At 39.0% G+C, this 19,210-nt stretch overlaps 1 protein-coding gene across 4 annotated transcripts; it reads left to right on the top strand.

Annotated features, from left to right (window-relative positions):
- The first annotated feature begins 875 nt into the window (after positions 1–875).
- On the top strand, positions 876–18,908 carry LOC115777311 (lactase-like protein). Of its 4 annotated transcripts, none has more exons than XM_030725176.1 (15): positions 876–1,013; positions 1,858–2,014; positions 5,902–6,062; positions 6,546–6,633; positions 7,561–7,670; positions 7,763–7,891; positions 7,992–8,087; positions 11,449–11,503; positions 13,905–14,066; positions 15,413–15,687; positions 16,245–16,371; positions 16,480–16,679; positions 16,764–16,827; positions 16,926–17,025; positions 18,421–18,908. In XM_030725176.1, the coding sequence occupies exons 2-15, from the start codon at positions 1,879–1,881 to the stop codon at positions 18,620–18,622; spliced, it is 1,905 nt and encodes a 634-aa protein (XP_030581036.1). In that variant the 5' UTR covers positions 876–1,013; positions 1,858–1,878; the 3' UTR covers positions 18,623–18,908. The 4 variants fall into 4 exon arrangements, with proteins under 4 accessions (XP_030581036.1, XP_030581039.1, XP_030581038.1 ...); XM_030725179.1 differs by having other exon boundaries at positions 16,952–17,025; positions 18,421–18,555; XM_030725177.1 differs by lacking the exon at positions 876–1,013 and adding an exon at positions 1,022–1,451.
- Positions 18,909–19,210: the final 302 nt, after the last annotated feature.

Below are 19,210 nucleotides of genomic sequence, written 5' to 3'. Positions count from 1 at the left end.
TGACATTAAAAATACATAAATATTCACAGAAATCTATCCATAGTAAGTAATCCTACTAACAAACAGACAAACCAAACCAATTGCATAATCTTACTGATGGGTGCAAAACAGAAACAAGCTTTCTTCTAGAATTAATCAGAGTATTCTCAATATAAGAAATGAAGGCTACAAAAGAAAATTTTAAAAATCGCTGAAGATTTCTACTCCGCTCACAACCAGCGCAACACTGCCTCTGACCAGAATAGAAGTAGAAGCTGGAAACCCCTCTGAAGTTTACTAGTAAGAACTACACACTCAGCTGTAATGGGATGGTGGTTGTATGAAGCCAAAACATCAGGTAGGCTGGCCACCAGATGAAGTTTGGGGAGGCATCAAGACAAAGAAAGTGGCAAACTGAAGCAGATCTATCAGGTCCTAAATTCCTCCCTGACTGAACACTGTATTTATCTAAGTCACAGCTACTGGAAATAATCATTATTGCTGACAAAATGAGGTTTAACCAGTCATCAAATTCAGTGGTTTCCTGACAGTGTTGTGAATTCTTCATGAGTCTGTTTAATGCAGAAAACAGACTCAAAACAGACTGAAAAAACAGACTGAAAAACTTTTCCCATAATACTTGCCACTGTAACTGTACCTTCTCTGCTAATATCTCCTGATGTATTTTAAAACTATGAACTGTAACTGTTATGCAACCTAGCTGCAAACAAATCATGTTCTCTGACATTAACTTTGCTTACAGTGTCAAAATCCCTCCTTTTTCAAAAAGATCTGTTGGCCCCAGCAGATTTATGCTCACACTTCGCTGCCTTCAAATGGGGAGGTATTCATTGTGTGTCTGGTGGGGTGGGGGTTGCTGTATGTGTGCTGATGAATAGCAGAAAATGTCCTGGATGTTTTTGTCACATTGGCAGTGAACCAGCCGGTAACACTGGTGAGCACGGATCAGGTTGAGAAGCTTGGAGACTTTTCTTGCATTTTGGAGCAGTTTCCAACGGAGACAAATGCAGCAGGTCAGACATCTATATGTGGTTCTGAGTGAGGTGGCTGGGGCGACAGAGGCTGAGCGAAGGGAAAGGTATAGGGAAAGAAACAGCACAGGACTTAAGGAAAAATCTGTATTTTTTTCTTTTTTTTACCCACTCTTACTTTTTAAAATCTTGGCTACCTTTCACACTCTTGAAGAGATTTAGCTCCTTGAAATGTCGCTCATCCTAACCGTGCTGGACAAGTTGGCTTATTTTCTGTCTCTGATAGCATTTTGTGTCAGTGTGTCTTACAGCTGGCTGAAATGAATCTAGGCTCTTCTGTCATATCCACGAGGTCTGACAATGACTGGATGTTTTTCAGTGGATATTTAACGTTTTTCAGTGGATATTTAAATGATCCTGAGGTTTGGGGTTGATTTAGGATGGTTTTACTCAAAACCTGTGGACTCCTGACGCCTGAGTGTAAGTTTCTGAGTCTTGTTTTATTTGAACATTTATGCATGTTCTTTTTTATTCTGTCACCAAGTTCAGAGTAGACTGCAGCCTTGCAACAGTTTTGATTTCTGCGTTAGTGTCATTAACCCTGTGAGGACCAAGTCATCATTGGTGATGACCCCAACTTTGACCCTAATCCTAACTTTGACACTAAACCCATGCAATCAGAATTTTTTTTTTCTCTTTGCAATCTAGGTACAGAAGAATTTATTCAATTTTTTCCCCCCAAAAAGCCCTTTTTGGATTTCTCCTAAATATAGGTAGGGCTAGGGTTAGGGCTATCAGCAATGATGACTTTGATTTTAGAGAGTTAGCGTGTAAGCTATGAGGCTGTTAAATCAGTGTTAAAATCTGCCAAATAATTGCTCTGTAGGTGTAACTGAAGACAGTGCCAATGATCACGATGCCACAGTGGGGGATCCTGAGACCACACCATGTGTTTGCCCTGGTGATGTATGTTTCAGCCAGTGAGGACTTTGACTGGACAAAGAATGAGAGAACATCCTTCTATTATGGCACCTTCCCAACTGGTAGGAATCCAGGATCTTCAACATACTAGTCCACTTATTGCAAGTGTCCATATATATATATAATCTTTCTGGTTAATTTAAGTAAATTGAGCAATTTATCAAAACTGTTTGCATTGACAGCATATAGGGGATGATATATGGGGATCCTAAATATCATGTTAATTTGGACCTCTGACCTCTTCTTCAAGGCCAAAAAAGGTCAAACTTTCATAACATGTATTTTATCTTTAAAATTCTGCTGCCTTTGTTTGTACTAGCAGCATTTAGGAAATTATATTGGTCCAAATACATCAGATTTGACCTCTGGCCTCACTTTTATATTTTCAGATCTTCATTTCATTCGAATTGACCCAAAAGTGTGTTTAATCTTTACTTAAAAAGAAATTTCAGAGAAACTAATTCTGTGGACCACCATACAAATTTTCATTTACTTCTGTAGGGGGCACTGTTGCATCTACAGCCTTGAATCCGTAGTTATGGGTTCAGCCTGGGTCTGTACATGAGTGACTACATTTTTAGGCTGATCGGGAAAAGCATGTGCGAATGAGTGCACAAACAATTTTGTGACGAGAGAGAAAAATGAAGGCCAACTTCATCGGCCTGGTGTGACAAGGCCGTTGAATATTCTACAAAACCTTCAACAGCTTTTGATGCTCTACTGGTCTAGATGATGCTGAGCCATTTTGGTCTAATTGGGTCAAATGCCCTAGGAAGAGATGATTCAAATATCAGGCCTGAAAATTGCTAAACTGACACTTTAATTTGAAGATGGCTGACTTCCTGTAGGGTTTCGGGTATAGGTCCAAAAGACTTCTTTGAATGTCTTAGGATGATACATGAGCCTTCACAATTTCAGATGTGTAGATAAAATGTAGGTTCGGGGCTATGCAAAAAACATGGTATTTTATGATATTTTGAGGTCCCACTAGGTGGCGCTCTAACATTTAGGGACTTTATGCATATCAATGTGTTCAGGGCAGGAGGCTTATCAAACCACTGAAGTTTGACACAGATTGGGCAATGTTGCTTTGAGTTACTGCTGTTTTTGTCTTCATGGCGAAACATCGAACTTTTGAAAACAATGTAAGGCCAACTCCTTAAGGCTTTCCAGGGGAAATTTGAGATGGTTCTGCTCAACCACCTTGGAGCTGTACCTCAAAGTTTAAAACATGACATTTCCTGTTCCCACTAGGTGGCGCTGCAACTTTAATTAAATATTGTCATATATATGCGTTCTGGGGTGGACCGTCATCCTACTGAAGAAGTTTGATCCAGATTGGATTATGTAGGTTTGAATGAGAGGCAATCTCATGGTGAATGATTGAAATTCACTGTGGCGTCACAGCCACGCCCTCTGGTGAAAACAAACCATTTTTTAAACATAGATTCCCCCTGATGTGTAGATTAGACAAAACAAATATGAAGTTGATAACCTCCAAAACCTCTGAGTTATTAGAGCAAGTATGAGGGCAGGAAATCGCTAAAATCGCCCATTTAATTCAAAATGGTGGACTTCCTGTTGGGGTTTTTTTTTTGTTTTTTTTTAAGCCTGTCATGTCTGGCAGTTTTCGCAATCGGAATATGATCCGAATGCGCTGGTTTTCCTGTTGGATTTAGGGCATTGGACCCAGTGGTCTTTTTTGTTCGTCTGGACATGTTACATATGTGTACCAAATTTCATACATATAGGTGAAACACAGCAGTGGGAATTGAACTAAAGGTGGCGCTGTAGAGCCATTTTGAAAGGGCCAAGTCTGAAACCATTAAAACACTTTTAATGGTTTCAGTAAAGCATTTTCACCAAACCTGATATGTGTGCAAAATTTCATGAGTTTTTGAGCATGTTCAGGCCCTCAAAAAAAGCCTAAATAATCCAAAGCAGATACATCAGGGCCTTCACACAGGTTTTGCTCAGGCCCTAAAAATGAATGTATACACACAATACAATACTATTCCCTTAAAGGTAAATACTGCCAAGAGTGTTGTGGTCTGCAAAGGCAGACCGCGTGGAGCATGTGAAAGTGAGGACCCAAAATTTAGTAAGGTTTGTAAACAGAAAGTGGGCCTTTATTTACAGCTAGGGACAGCCACAAAGACTCTGAGTGGAGATGAGTGGAGACTGAGACAATAAATACACTGAGGGATAATGAGGTAATGGGCAACAGGTGGGAGCAGACCTGAAAGTAATCACAGAAGCTGAGACGAGGAAGTAAAACTACAAAACAGAAAGCACAAGAGACAAAAGACCAACAAAGTAAAACACGAAACAGCTGAACAAGATGACAGTAAACAGACGACAGCATAGGAAGACAGACACTGAGGAAATCTAAACACAGATACATTTATGAACATAACACAGGGAGACAGACAAACTGAGGAAATCAGACACATGAATAACACAACAAGGAGACAAGACACAAGAGGGAGAGAATATTTATAATGGGAAAGACACATAGAGGGAAAATTAAACTATAAAGTTGCTGGAACAAAGGCGCAAAATGACATATACTAAAGAGTAAACCCATGATACAGTATAAACATTGTACAAACTGATAAACTAAACTCTAAACTAAATAAAATAAATCTCCAACAACTCCAAAACACTGGGTCAGAGACCCAGGACGATTACACAGAAAGTGAGTTGTCGTGGTGGAAGTTCACGCTCATGGACTGCTTCTTCTTGGTGGTGCATAAAAACTAGGCCGTTTCCTCTCCCGCCAATGAACCCAATTAGGGATTAATTGCTCCATGTGTTTGGTAGAGCCTATTTAAGCTAAATACAGGGACACAGGAACGATACAACCTCACTGTACATCATGGCACAACTGAGCACGGCGCTTCAACACGAGATAATTGTTCTGCATCACTCAGGCTGTCCCAAAGGCACATTTCTCACCAGACCAGGGTGTCATGGTGTGCAATCCAGGCTCTGATAAAGAAGCACCAGGAGACGGGCTCCGTGGAGTGTCACCTGTGCACATTTTCTGTCGTGTTTCCCTTCCAGTCAAGTTTCCATTAAAATGTTTCGATAGCCCTCTGTTAACAGCCAGGCCTTCGACAATGACCTTCTGTGGCGTACCCTCCTTGTGGAGGATATTGATGATGATAATTTGGACAACTGTCAGTTAAAAAAAAAAAATTCAGTTCAGAAAGTCTTCCTCATGATTGTGGTTGAACATATTGAATTATACTGAGAGATACACAGTAGACTATTTGAACGGTGATTTACTGAGGCTAGAAACAGAAAAGTCTAATAATTTGAGATGCTGGATTTCTGATTTTCATGAGCAAAAAGCCACAATCATCAAAAGTTAAGCAAAAAAGCCTTGAAATATTCCCCATGATGTATGATGAATACAGAATAATGTACGTCTGCATTTTAAATTGATAGTTTTTTATGAGTTAAATTATTTGCTTTGTGTGGTTTGACATCATAAATATTTCAGTGCTGGCCTCCTGCTCAAAATACTACAAAAAACACTCAAACACTATTTCTCTACTTATTTTCAGAAAACAAATATATCATATTTTCTCTTTTGTTTTTTCATATTTATCCAGATATGACTTTCAAAATCCACATTATGAAATATTGCATGGGAACCCCATGTCTCCACAAAGCCTATTTTTTCTGCAGCTTTTGTTCATATCACATAGTCTTCGTGAGCAAATGAATGTTTTCGAGTTGCCTTTATTTATTTATTTCTTTGTTGTTGTTTTTGAGCACTTCAAGAACATTTTCTTCATGTTGGCTTAAAAGTTGAGCAGAAAAATTCAGTCTTGACCTTGGAAACATTAATGTGATTATGATTAAAATCTCAGGTGTAACTACAAAATAAACAAAATTATATTATCGACAACTGGTTTGATTGGTTTGTGTTCGTCTGCAGGTTTCTCCTGGGGAGCTGGCAGCTCTGCCTACCAGACTGAAGGAGCTTGGAATATAGATGGAAAGGGATTAAGCATCTGGGATGCATTTGCCCACAAAAAGGGGAAAATATTCTTAAATGAAACAGCAGACTCTTCATGTGAAGGCTACTATAAATTCAAGGTGACATGAAGAAAAATGTACTCTCACTCCACAATCAAAGTATAAACCTTTCACTAGTGCTAAACTGTTACACCCAAGCACATTATTCCTAAACTAATCTAAATAAAGTGTTAACTGATTTCTAATCCCGTAACCATTTCCTTATCGAGGCAGGGGGGCATTTTTTATATGGAGAGATGGTGTGGCAGTGCAGAAAGCGAGGGCATGAATTTAGAATGATTCTGATTCAGTGGCATACACACAGTGATAAAAATGATACGTGCATTTACTGAATCTGACTATAACTTTGCAGTTATTTTGTGTGCAGAGTAACAAGATTTTTACACATATATCAGTGAATTAGGCCTACTGAAACTAAAATATAAAATATAATCAGTTCCCTGTTTGTAAGCTTGGAATTTGTTAATTAAACTGCCTTTTGTAATATTCACACATCTGACAAAAGCTTAAAATTCTCCATATTTCCTGCTGTCTGTCTCTAAGGATGACATTGCCTTGATGAAGGACATGAAGCTGAATCATTATCGCTTCTCCATCTCCTGGCCAAGGATTTTACCCAGTGGACTGAAAAGTAAACATAAGCCTGACCATTTTCTTTACACACACACACACACACACACACACACACACACACACACACACACACACACACACACACACATATATATATATATATATATATATATATATATATATATATATATATACTTTTCACTGTATGTAAGTGTGGTGTGATGGAAAAATGTTTTGAAAATTTCACCTCAGTATCTGTTTAGTATGACAATGAGATGAAAAACTTAACATGAACAGAGCCGAATTTGCCAGTGTACTAAAAGTAGTTCTAACTTCTGTTTTTTTCTTTATTTTAGAACATAATCTATATCAGCAGTATCAATAAGACTACTGATGAATATTGCTCATATTTAGCATTGTACCATAGCACTAGAATTGATAGTATGGGTATGGATTGCTTAACAATCTATTGCAGTTTTCAATACTTTTTTGGACTAAAAGGCCAGTCCTCTTTGTATCTCTAATAGTATTATGTTTGTCATGAACAAAATGGACATTAATTTGTGTACTGTACGGATAAAAGTATTGGGCCACACCTTAATCTTAAACATTGAATTCAGGTGTCTTCAATCCAGCTGCCACAGAATTGTTCTAAAGCACTCACTAAAGCACTCACTCAGTTCATGAAATTTCTAATTCTAAATGGTTTAATTGCAAAATGGAAGCATTTAGGAACTGCAGCATGTCAGCACAAAACTGCAGACCATTACAGTTACAGAGTGGGGTCATCAAGTGCTGTGGAGCATAATGCATAAAACTGGCCCTGCTGATGCAATAACTGCAGAGTTCCAAACCTGCTCTGATATTAAGGTCAGCACAAAAACTGTTCTCCAGCGCTTTCATGGTTTGGGTTTCCTGTAGGTGTAATGTACAGGTGGCCCAGTACTGTCCTCTTTATAGAGCATATCACTGTCAACTCTTGCAGGTGAACACATAAATGAGAAAGGAATTAAATATTACAGTGACTTGATTAACATGCTACTGGACAATAAGATCACACCCATAGTCACTCTGTACCACTGGGATTTACCACAGGTAAGCACGTGACATTTGCTTTAAGTAGTTTTTTCATTGAAAGCTAAATTGTGGATACACCAGTGATATGGCTTTACTCTACAACTCCACAGATGCTACAGGAGAGATATGGAGGCTGGCACAACATCAGCATGGTGAATTACTTTAATGACTTTGCCAACTTGTGCTTTGAAAGATTTGGAAATAGAGTCAAGTACTGGATCACTTTCAACAATCCTTGGGTATGTCAGCTTAAAGAGAAATGGTGCATTCACTATCTATTTACAACTGTAATTTGATATTATTCTGTATCAGAGAGTGAGAGAGCATCTTGTTATTTAGTCCATTGCTGTGGAGGGATATGAAACAGGTGAACATGCACCTGGACTGAAGCTGAAGGGAACAGGAGCTTACAAGGCCGCCCACCATATCATCAAGGTAAGACTGAATGATTTGTGCCCAATTTTTTTGTTGATGAGTCTGCTCCAAGGATCAAATACCAACTGGCAAGTGGCCCCCAAATTCCCAATTATTAGTTTTGGCAGTATGATTGGGAATTAAGAAAGTGTCAACATTGTTTGTTAACACATTTAATGTATGTAGTATGGGTCCTTTGTTAAAATGGTTCTTTACAGACCTCTTTTATTTACTAACGTATTGTACATACTGTATGTCATAAAGTTCTAATTGTACTAAACTCTTCCATCCATAAGTCACATTCACACCATAGGTGTGTGAATGTGAGTGCTTAGAGTGCTTAGAGTGACCAGTTACCCTAACCCCAGTAACTGCATGTCTTTGGACTGTGGGAGGAAACCCATGCAGACATGGGGAGAACATGCAAACTCCACACAGAGAGGCCTGGGCCAAGGTGGAATCAAACCCAGACCTTCTAGCTATGAGGCAGCAGTGCTAACCACCACACCACCGTGCTGTCTAAATTCTTGCAGACCAAATTTATTCCATAATATGTACACCGGAATCTGGTTTAATAACAAACTGACCCATAGCCATGGGAACGTACTTTACATGCCATGGGGATGGCACTATGAGTTGGCTAACACCATAAGCACCCATATAAATAAGAGCTATGTAATATGCTGTAAAATTCAGATTGACTATGCATTTTGTATAATTGTTGTCTTTAAAAAAAAAAAAATCCCAATACTATAATAATAAAAATAATATTGGTGAAACGTCTTTAAGAACAAACAGAGGTCCAGTTGCCTTTTTTCAAGCTCCAGAGACTAAACACTATATGTTATTAATCTGAGTAAATTAGCACTATACACAGTATATCTGTATTGCTGTCTTACTGCTCTGGTGGATACAGTACTGTGCAAAGGCCTCTTTTCTTTATATTTTGCAAGGAAAAAAAGGAAATAGGTGCTGTGAATTACTGACACATGTACTAACATACATTGAAATACAGTATATAAGGCAAAAATAGAGCTTGTACAACTCTATAGAATATTTATTCTTTAACTCAACCTGTACTCTCTTAGGCAAGGTTTCCTGTAATTTCTTTATATAGTCTTCAGGAAAGGTTTTCCAGGATGTGGCCTGCTTTTTGTTCCATTCTTAGTCAAGATGATCCCACATCCATCCATTCACATCCACTCATCCTGTTCAGGGTCGCAGGGGGGGTGGAGCCTATCCCAGCTGTCATAGGGTGAGAGGCAGGGTACACCCTGAACAGGTCGCCAGCCTGTTGCAGGGCCAACACAGAGAGACAAACAACCTTTCACACTCACGCTCTCATTCACACCTGTGGGCAATTTAGAGTAGCCAGTTAACTTAACCCCAGTAAGTGCATGCCAGAGTAGTCAGAGGAAAACCACACAAGCAAGGGGAGAACATGCAAACTCCACACAGAGAGAGGGAGAGGCCTGGGCCAAGGTGGAATTGAACCTAGACCTTTCAGATGTTATTCTAACTGTGCGGCAGCAGTGCTAACCACTGCGCCTACCTTGCTGCATTAATGTTGAGATCCAGGCTTACGGCGTGGGGGGGGCATGACTGATAGTGTTCCATTGTGTGCTTTTCTATTGAGATAGGCTTTTATTGCATTGGAAGTGTGTTTGGGATCGTTGAATGCTGAAACATGAAGCCATTGCCAATCAGATGCTTTCTAGATGATGCTGCATGGTAGATCAAAATATGCTTTTCTGAGTTCATAATTCTATTAATTTTGAAAAATTCCCACCACCACTGGCTGAGATGCAACGCCAAAGCATGAAAGAGCCTACAGATAACTGTAAAAACTAACTGTTGTAGTCTCTCCTGTCCTCCTCCATATTTACTGACAACAATTTGAAACAAAAATTTGTCATTTGGATTTATCACTCCATAAGCCCTGTTGTCACAAATTTTCAGCCCAGGTCTTGTGTAATTTGGCATACCTTAGCATTTTCTCATTATCCTTAAGAATGGCTTATTGACAGCAAATGATAAGCAAATGAAATGGCTCTCATTTGGTGTTTGCTCTCACTGCGGTATTACTTGTGGTTCCTAGGTTATTTAAGAGTAGAATGGGAGGCAGAGCCTTCAGCTTTCAGGCCCTTCTTCTGTGGAACCAGCTCCCAGTTTGGATTAAGGAGACAGACACCCTCTCTATTTTTAAGATTGGGCTTAAAACTTTCCTTTTTGCTTATAGCTTATAGTTAGGGCTGGATCAAGTGACCCTGAACCCTTCTTTGGTTATGCTGCAATAAGCCTATAGGCTACTGGGGGGGATTTCTTTTTCATTCACCTCTTTTCACTCTGTTTATACACCACTCTGAGTTTTAATGATTAGTTACTATTAATCTCTGACTCCCTTCCACATTGTATCTTTTGTCCTGTCTCTCTCCCCTCACTCCCTGAGCCTGGTTCTTCCAGAGGTTTCTTCCTGTTAAAAGGGAGTTCTTCCTTCCCACTGTCACCAAGTGCTTGCCCATAGTAGGGGATGTTTTGATTCCTAGGTTTTTTTTACTGTAGGGTCTTTATCTTACAGTATAAAGTGCCTTGAGATGACTGTTTCTTGTGATATGGCTCTGTATAAATAAAATTGAATTGAATTGAATGATGAAGGATCAAATGCTAGCAATAAAGATATAATTTAAAGCTGGTTCTTTGTCAAGTCTATTATGTTTAGACCCATCACTGGTTCATTTCTTGAGTGAGGTACCTTTTTATGCTTGAATGTTTTATACCTCTGTGTTAAATGGCTTAACAAAACAAACTATCAAAAAAATTCCTCTGAAAATGGTCAGGTACAAGGACTTGACAAAAAAATGATTGATAAAACAACTAATGCCACAGAAAAACTTTGAAAGACCATCAGAAAGCCTGGAGAACTATTGCTCTAAATCACTTTTAAAAATTCTAGCTCCTTGGAAGTAAAATACAAAAAATGTAAAGGCTTAGTCAAGACTTTCACCCAGTACTTTATGTCAGTATTGTGCTATTTACAGTCTCTTTTTCTGTTATACACCACAAGCTTGAAGGAGCAGAGAAGTGTCCCTAGACTGATTTCAAAATCAGTTTTTACAAAAATTTGTCTTTGCTTTTAAGTTATTAATTTCCATGTTATTCTTTACCACATAATTTCTATATATTGTGTATTTCTTCATTCTGTTTTGTTAAATATACTGTGGTGCTTATGTCCCAATTTGTACAAAGCGCTTTGTGAAGCCTTACATCTTATTTTGTTGCTTATCTTGTGCAGGACGAGCTGTTAGAGAAGATAATGTATCTAAATAGGACTTTTATAGCTAAAAAACATCTGGTTGAAGCTTCCTTTCTATCTTTTCAACAGGCACATGCTAAAGTATGGCACACGTACGACATGCAGTGGAGAAGCAAACAAAAAGGTGAAAGAGAAAACTGGTAACACAGTTGTGTTTTTTTTTTTTAACAAGGATAGATAGATAGATAGATAGATAGATAGATGGATAGATGGATAGATGGATAGATAGATAGATAGATAGATAGATAGATAGATAGATAGATAGATAGATAGATAGATAGATAGATAGATAGATAGATAGATAGATAGATAGATAGATAGATAGATAGATAGATAGCCTGAAACACCACACCCAGGAGGTGCCCAGAAGGCATCCTAGGTGGAAACCTTCAGCCACTTGGCTATGCCTACAGATTCTGTCCATGAAAACTGTGAAGAGAATCTGTGACTAAGTGCAGCCCTACAGATTTATTGTTGGCAAAGCAAAAAAAAATCCCAGCTCGCCCTGTAGGTGGTCTTTTGTCCTCCAAGCTCGAGTCCTCTACCAGAGGTCTGAGAGCTTGAGGGTTCTGCGCAGTATCTTAGCTGTTCCCAGGACTGCGCTGTTCTGCACAGAGACCTTGGATGTTGTTCCTGGAATCTGCTGGAGGCACTCTCCCAGTTTGGGGGTCACTGCCTCACAGGGACCACTATTACCGTCACCCTCCATATCCTTTCTAGCTCTTCTCTGAGCCCTTAGTATTTATTGAGCTTCTTGTGTTCTTTCTTAATGATGTTGCCGTCACTTGGTATTGCAACGTCTATCACTATGGTGTTCTTCCTTTGTTTGTCCACTGCCACGATGTCTGGTTGGTTAGCCATCACAAGTTTGTCTGTCTGTATCTCGAAGTCCCACAGGATCTTAACTCTGTCATAAAATTCGAATATCATGAAAAAGTGGATTTATTTCAGTAATTCCATTCAAAAAGTGAAACTTGTATATTATATTCATTCATTACACACAGACTGATATATTTCAAATGTTTGTTTCTTTTAATTTTGGTGATTATAACTGACAACTAATGAAATCCCAAATTCAGTATCTCAGAAAATTTAAATATTACTTAAGACCAATACAAAAAAAGAATTTTTAGAAATGTTGGCCAGCTGAAAAGTATGAACATGAAAAGTATGAGCATGTACAGCACTCAATGCTTAGTTGGGGCTCCTTTTGGCTGGATTACTGCAGCAATGCAGCGTGGCATGGAGTCGATCAGTCTGTGGCACTGCTCAGGTGTTATGAGAGCCCAGGTTGCTCTGATAGTAGCCTTCAGCGCTTCTGAATTGTTGGGTCTGGCGTATCGTATCGCATCTTCCTCTTCACAATAGCCCATAGATTTTCTATGAGGTTAAGGTCAGGCGAGTTTGCTGGCCAATGAAGAACAGGAATACCATGGTCCTTAAAGCAGGTACAGGTAGCTTTGGCACTGTGTGCAGGTGCCAAGTCCTGTTGGAAAATGAAATCTGCATCTCCATAAAGTTGGTCAGCAGCAGGAAGCATGAAGTGCTCTAAAACTTCCTGGTAGACGGCCGCGTTGACCTTGGACCTCAGAAAACACAGTGGACCAACACCAGCAGATGACATGGCACCCCAAACCATCACTGACTGTGGAAACTTTACACTGAACCTCAAGCAACGGATTCTGTGCCTCTCCTCTCTTCCTCCAGACTCTGGGACCTTGATTTCCAAAGGAAATGCAAAATTGACTTTGATCAAAGAACATAACTTTGGAGCACTCAGCAGCAGTCCAGTCCTTTTTGTCTTTAGCCCAGGCGAGACGCTTCTGACACTGTCTCTTGTTCAAGAGTGGCTCGACACGAGGACTGCGACAGCTGAAACCCATGCCTTGCATACGTCTGTGCGTGGTGGTTCTTGAAGCACTGACTCCAGCTGCAGTCCACTCTTTGTGAATCTCACCCACGTTTTTTAATGGGTTTTATTCCACAATCCTCTCCAGGGTGCGGTTATCCCTGTTGCTTGTACACTTTTTTCTACCACATCTTTTCCTTCCCTTCACCTCTCTATTAATGTGAGTGAGAGTGACTGCATAGTGAGGATGCCTGACAGGAAACTGCATGTGCACCCTTTCATGAAACGGTATTTCCCGATGGCTGTGGCGTCTTTTAGCAAGATAATGCACCCTGCCACAAAGCAAAAATGATTCAGGAATAGTTTGAGGAACACAACAATGAGTTTGAAGGTATTGACTTCACTTCCAAATTCCCCAGCTCTCAATCCAAATGAGCATCTGTGGGATGTGCTGGACAAACAAGCGTAGAACTCACCTCGCAACTCATCTTGGTCCAGACTTTGGTGCCACCCCTAGCGTGTGGCAGCCTGTTGCAGCAGCTCCTGTGTGATTGTTCTATCTATCTATCTAGCAGGTGGTCATAATGTTATGCCTGATTGGTCTGAGTATGTTTTTTCTTTTTGTGATTCAAATTAAATATAATTTATACCAACAGATTTTTTTGCATGTATGCAGGGTTGGTTGGAATCTCGCTGACTGCTGACTGGGGTGAACCAGTGGACATCTCCAACCAGAGGGATATCGAAGGGGCCGAGAGATACATTCAGTTCTACTTGGGCTGGTTTGCTACACCCCTCTTCCATGGAGACTACCCACAGGTTATGAAAGATTACATTGGTATGTCATGGTCAAATACAACTGTTTATGTGAGATCGTTGTTAAACTGTCCTTACCCCCAAAAAAGATAAAGGGTCTTAATGTGTGTCAGACATTTTTCAAGGGAAGCTTACGGTACATCAATTTCATTCTTTGTTAAAACTGAAAAATCCTACCAAGTAATTGATTCATTTTCATGAATTTTTATACAGAAATAATATTTACCAAAGTATTAAATCCAGTAGTTGCTGTGATTCCAACTTCCTCTGCCATGAGCCCCAGTTTTTTTTTTTGTAGTTTTCCATTTATTGTAAGGATTGATATGAAATTTTGATTGCCCACACACAGCTTGATTTCTAATCATTATGCAAAGCCCTTTTCAAACTCTACAAGTAATAATAAAATGTTTACAATGCAGTAATTTAAGATGGGAAAAATTACCTTCTAAACAGAACAGTGCAGCTAGTGTTGTCATTGTGAGCTTTTCAAAAAGCTGTTGTTAGAATTTAGCTGTTTCCAAAAGAGGAAGTGGAATATAATGAATATTTAAATTGTAAATTGTAAAGGTTCTTAAATAGCATCTTTACATACATGTGTACTGAAAATGCTCTATACTGCATCTCTCATTCACCCATACAAGTTTACTTTCTATATCTACATGCTTCTTATCTAACATGGCTGTAGCTCAGTAGGTAGAGCAGGTCCCCTACTGAGCGGAAGGTCAGCGGTTCGATTCCTGGCTACTCCAGGCTACATGCCAATGTATCCTTGGGCAAAATATTTAACCCCACCGCGTTGGAGTGTGAATGTGTGCGAATGTTAGCTAATTAAAAGCACTTAGCTTAATTAATCATGGAAGTGCTTGTAAATGTAAAATGTGTTGTATGAGTGCTCAGACTGAGTAGAAAAGTGCTATATAAGAACTAGTCCATTTACACGCATAACAAGGAGGTCACTCAGTAGAGCCCAGTAAAGAATCCTTTTATAACATCCTGGATCCAGATTCATATTACCACCAAAAATTAATCAGTTGTTCCTTGTACCACTCCCAACAACTAAAAGATGACTTCCCTCTAACTATTGATGGGTGCTCCTGATCAACACGTCAGGAGCACCTTAGGGTGCAGTATCTTGCCCAAGGATAATTTGGCATGCAGACTGGAGCAGCCAGGGATCGAACCACCGACCTTCCAATTAGTAGATGACCTGCTACCTCGTGAACCACAGCCACCCCATGTAGTGCATTATTTTCACTGTGTAATTTGAGTATGACCTCAGTCTGAAGCTCCTTGTTTACTTGTGCCTTAGTTAATGCCTGACACTTAGCTTCATTTAGTTTCACTACAAATTGTACTGAAATGTTTTAGGCAGGAAGAGTGGCCAGCAGGGTCTGGGAGCTTCGCGGCTGCCCGTCTTCTCTCCTCAGGAGAAGAGTTACATCAAGGGCACCTGTGACTTCCTGGGCCTTGGACATTTCACAACTCGTTATGTCACTCAGAAGAATTACCCATCAGGAGTTGGAGACAGCTACTTCTCTGATCGTGACCTTGCTGAACTGGTTGACCCATCCTGGCCTGATCCTGGCTCTGAATGGCTCTATTCAGTTCCATGGGGCTTCCGACGCTTGTTGAACTTTGTCAAGGTACACAACACGTCTGAAAACTATCCAGATTACTGTATGATAAATTAAATTAAAAACTTTTTAGGTTTCTTTTGGGAAAACTGGGGCTTTGTATTAGGTGTTAAACAACTACAGCATGCACATGTTATAATAAAGTCTGGATGACTGAAAACCAAACTGCCACTCATTCCTAACAAAAGTCAAGCAATATAAGTAATTTGAGATGCAACACAGATGTGCACAGTGCATGTACACAATGCAAACTTTTGAATTTTTTTTTTTTTAACTTCATGACACAAAAATGTTTCAGCATTTTTAAGAAAAATATTCTTGTCTATCTGCTGCATTGATTGCATTTATTTCTTTTCTGGCTTCAAAAATCAATAAGATGGTAGATTTGCTCAGGAGTCTTTGTTTGCACAAGTCATGTCTGAAGCATGCATGAAGCATGCAATTGAGCTTTTAATAAACAACAAATGAAGTTCATAATGAATAAATGAACCTACTGAAGACATTTTTGGAATATAGTGTATGAGCAGATGTAATAACACAAATGTAATATGGCATCTCACTAACAGACCCAGTATGGAAACCCCATGATCTATGTGACAGAAAATGGTGTGTCAGAGAAAATGCTGTGCACTGACCTCTGTGATGACTGGAGGATGAAGTACTTCAAAGACTACATCAATGAAATGCTCAAAGGTGAATCTCAGACTGATTTTACTGTCCCAAACACTGTATATCAAATGTCAGATCTATGCACACTATATTTGATATATATTAAATGAGTGTCCATGACTCAAATTACAGCTATCAAAGATGGGGTGAATGTGAAGGGGTACACGGCCTGGTCTCTGCTTGACAGCTTTGAGTGGGATGAAGGATTCTCTGAGAGGTTTGGGCTCTACTACGTGGACTTCAGGAGCAAAAATAAGCCACGCTACCCAAAGGCTTCTGTCCAGTTTTACAAACGCATTATCAGCTCAAATGGATTCCCCAATCAGAGAGAGGTAAATGCTGCACACTTCAGGCTAAAAATCTCCCCTGGAGGCAAATAAACTGTCTTTAACTATTGATTTGTTTGGTCTGCACAGGTGGAGAGTTGGAAGAGGAAAGCTGCAGAGACTTGCTCATCCAGTAACCAGCTGCTGGCTGCAGGTTAGTACGGTGAAGTACTGCAGGGGGCTGTAAAAAAGTTGGTGGGGCCAAACAAAGGAAAATTCAGTCTGAAGCTTGTTTTTTTTTCTATCTAACAGGGTTTTTCTTTGTTTTGCCCCTCCAGCTAGAAGAAAATCAAAGGAAAATCAGGAACTTGCAGGAATGGAAAAGGCTTGGTCAATCCATGATGAAGTTTAGGTACATACTTTGAAATGTTGCTGTGTGAGATCAACATGATTCTCCCAGCACTGCTTTTATGGAATATCTGGCAGGTTTCAGATGGGATCATATCCTGAAATCATATCCTGGAAAAACACAATTACATGATTAGATAACATCCAGTAATTCCAATACAGTTTTTTTTTTAAATCAAGCTTCTAGTCTGTGTTGTTCAAAGCATCTGAATAGGATAAGGATTACTTTGATCTAAAATATCAGGATTTCCCCGATCCCAGCAGAGGGCTGGATTCAGACTGGATTACAAAGGAAAAATGAAATAAAAACTCAAAAAGGAGTAAAACAAGAAAACTATAACTGATAAAAAGAGTTAAGAGAATGACAAACTGCATTTTTGCACTTCTATCTCTACACTTTGTGTTAAGTAGCATATTTAATAATATATTTTCCTGGACTTATTTTTTAAGTTTATTTATGATGCATTGTATTTCATACATGCTATATTTATTTAGAACTTTAGTTTTTATTAATTAAAATTATATATAATAAACTGTGTTTCACAAGTCATCTGATTCCATGCCCTGCACTGATGCTGTTTATACTGTCTGTATGCTGACCATATACAGCTGGTATAAAGGTGGAATTCAGTGGGTGAATCTAAGCATCAAAAGGTTAAATTCAAACTCTGCTACCCTTGATGTAACCTGTAACTCTGACCATGAACACCACCGCTGCTGTGGACCAGTCTAACACAGAGCTTTGCTGTAAATTCACCACAAGCTGACCTGTTTATCCTCGGGTTGTTTTACAGAACATTTCACAATATAAAAAAACACAACTTCAGATCCAAGCCTGCCGACACACTGAGGCTTCCATCTTAAATTCTTTTTTATATGTTTTTTCTGGGTTTTTGATTGATATTCTGTCTCTCCATTAAAATGAATTCACCATAAAAATTAGAAACAGTTTTTTTCTTTGTAAGTGAGCAAATTTACAGATTCAGCAGAGGATCAAATAATCATTTATATTGTTCTCATTCCCCCGCCATGGCATGCCATCTCTTTCATATTATGTTATTAATTTTTTGAAAGAGTGTTGTGTTTTTGCACTAAGCAAGTTTTATTTTTTACAATACTCAATACAATTAAAAATATTAATATTATATCGATATTTCTATATACATTTTTTTAACCATTCTATACATTAACCCATAAGAGCCCACACCCATTTCTCTTTGAGGGACTTTTTTTTTCAGAATTTAAAAAAAAAAATGTTTTAATAAAAAATGTAGACATTTTCCAGAACATGTGAAACTGTGACTCACACTGGCATCTGTCAGAATCGCTACACATTAACAAGGAAGCCGGGGCTCTAAATGAAGACACACTGACTCTCAGTTCAATGTATGTGTTGCAGATCCACTGATAGGCCACATGGAGATGGTAACAGAGATTGTGGTTCCCACTGTGTGTACGCTCTGCATCCTCATCAGTGCAGTTCTCTTCATGTTCCTGCTGCGCCGACGCCTGTGAGAAATATATGCAGTCGCACTATCAAATCAGAATTCAGTGGCCTTGTGACTAAAGAAAATGATCTGAGAATGACTTCCATGCTGTAAATTTTGATCCTGTCATGAGCATTCTGCTGATTTATCTGTCCTGCTGTTGCTTTGAAAAACAAATGTTTTCAAGTTGTCATAAAAAGTCCAAAGCCTGTCATCACCATGTGAGAATGCATTCAAGATTAGGGCATGATTTTTCATTAACCAGCTGACCTTGTGTGGTTTCTGATGTAGCTTTCAGATTTATTAGCTACCCAAGTTAAACATAGAGATGGCTTGGCTTACTGTCAGTATGTTTCTAATGAGAGTGATGGGGAGAAGGTGTTGTCCATGCTGTGGCTCATGAAACTTCAATTAAATACATTTTTAAGAATTAAATGGTAAGTGATTATTGAGTGCTTTTTTCATCAGATAAATTTCCTTGGTTATTACTTTATCTTACGCAAACCACCAGAAACAATAAAATAAACACTAATATAATAATAAAGCAGTCCACTGCACTACCATCCAGGAAAGCTTAATCATCTTTCTGATAAGCTCCAGTTGCATTAATCTGCACAGATGTTCCTAATAAACAGATCAATAAGCGCATGTCAGGAAAAGCAAATTAATTGGTTCTTGATAACTTCTGGACTTCTGGAGGAA

The sequence above is a fragment of the Archocentrus centrarchus genome, unplaced genomic scaffold (assembly GCF_007364275.1).
Source record: "Archocentrus centrarchus isolate MPI-CPG fArcCen1 unplaced genomic scaffold, fArcCen1 scaffold_48_ctg1, whole genome shotgun sequence".
Classification (NCBI taxonomy): domain Eukaryota; kingdom Metazoa; phylum Chordata; class Actinopteri; order Cichliformes; family Cichlidae; genus Archocentrus; species Archocentrus centrarchus.
The sequence above is the reverse complement of the archived record's forward strand: the minus strand, read 5'-3'. Positions and strand labels throughout refer to the sequence as shown.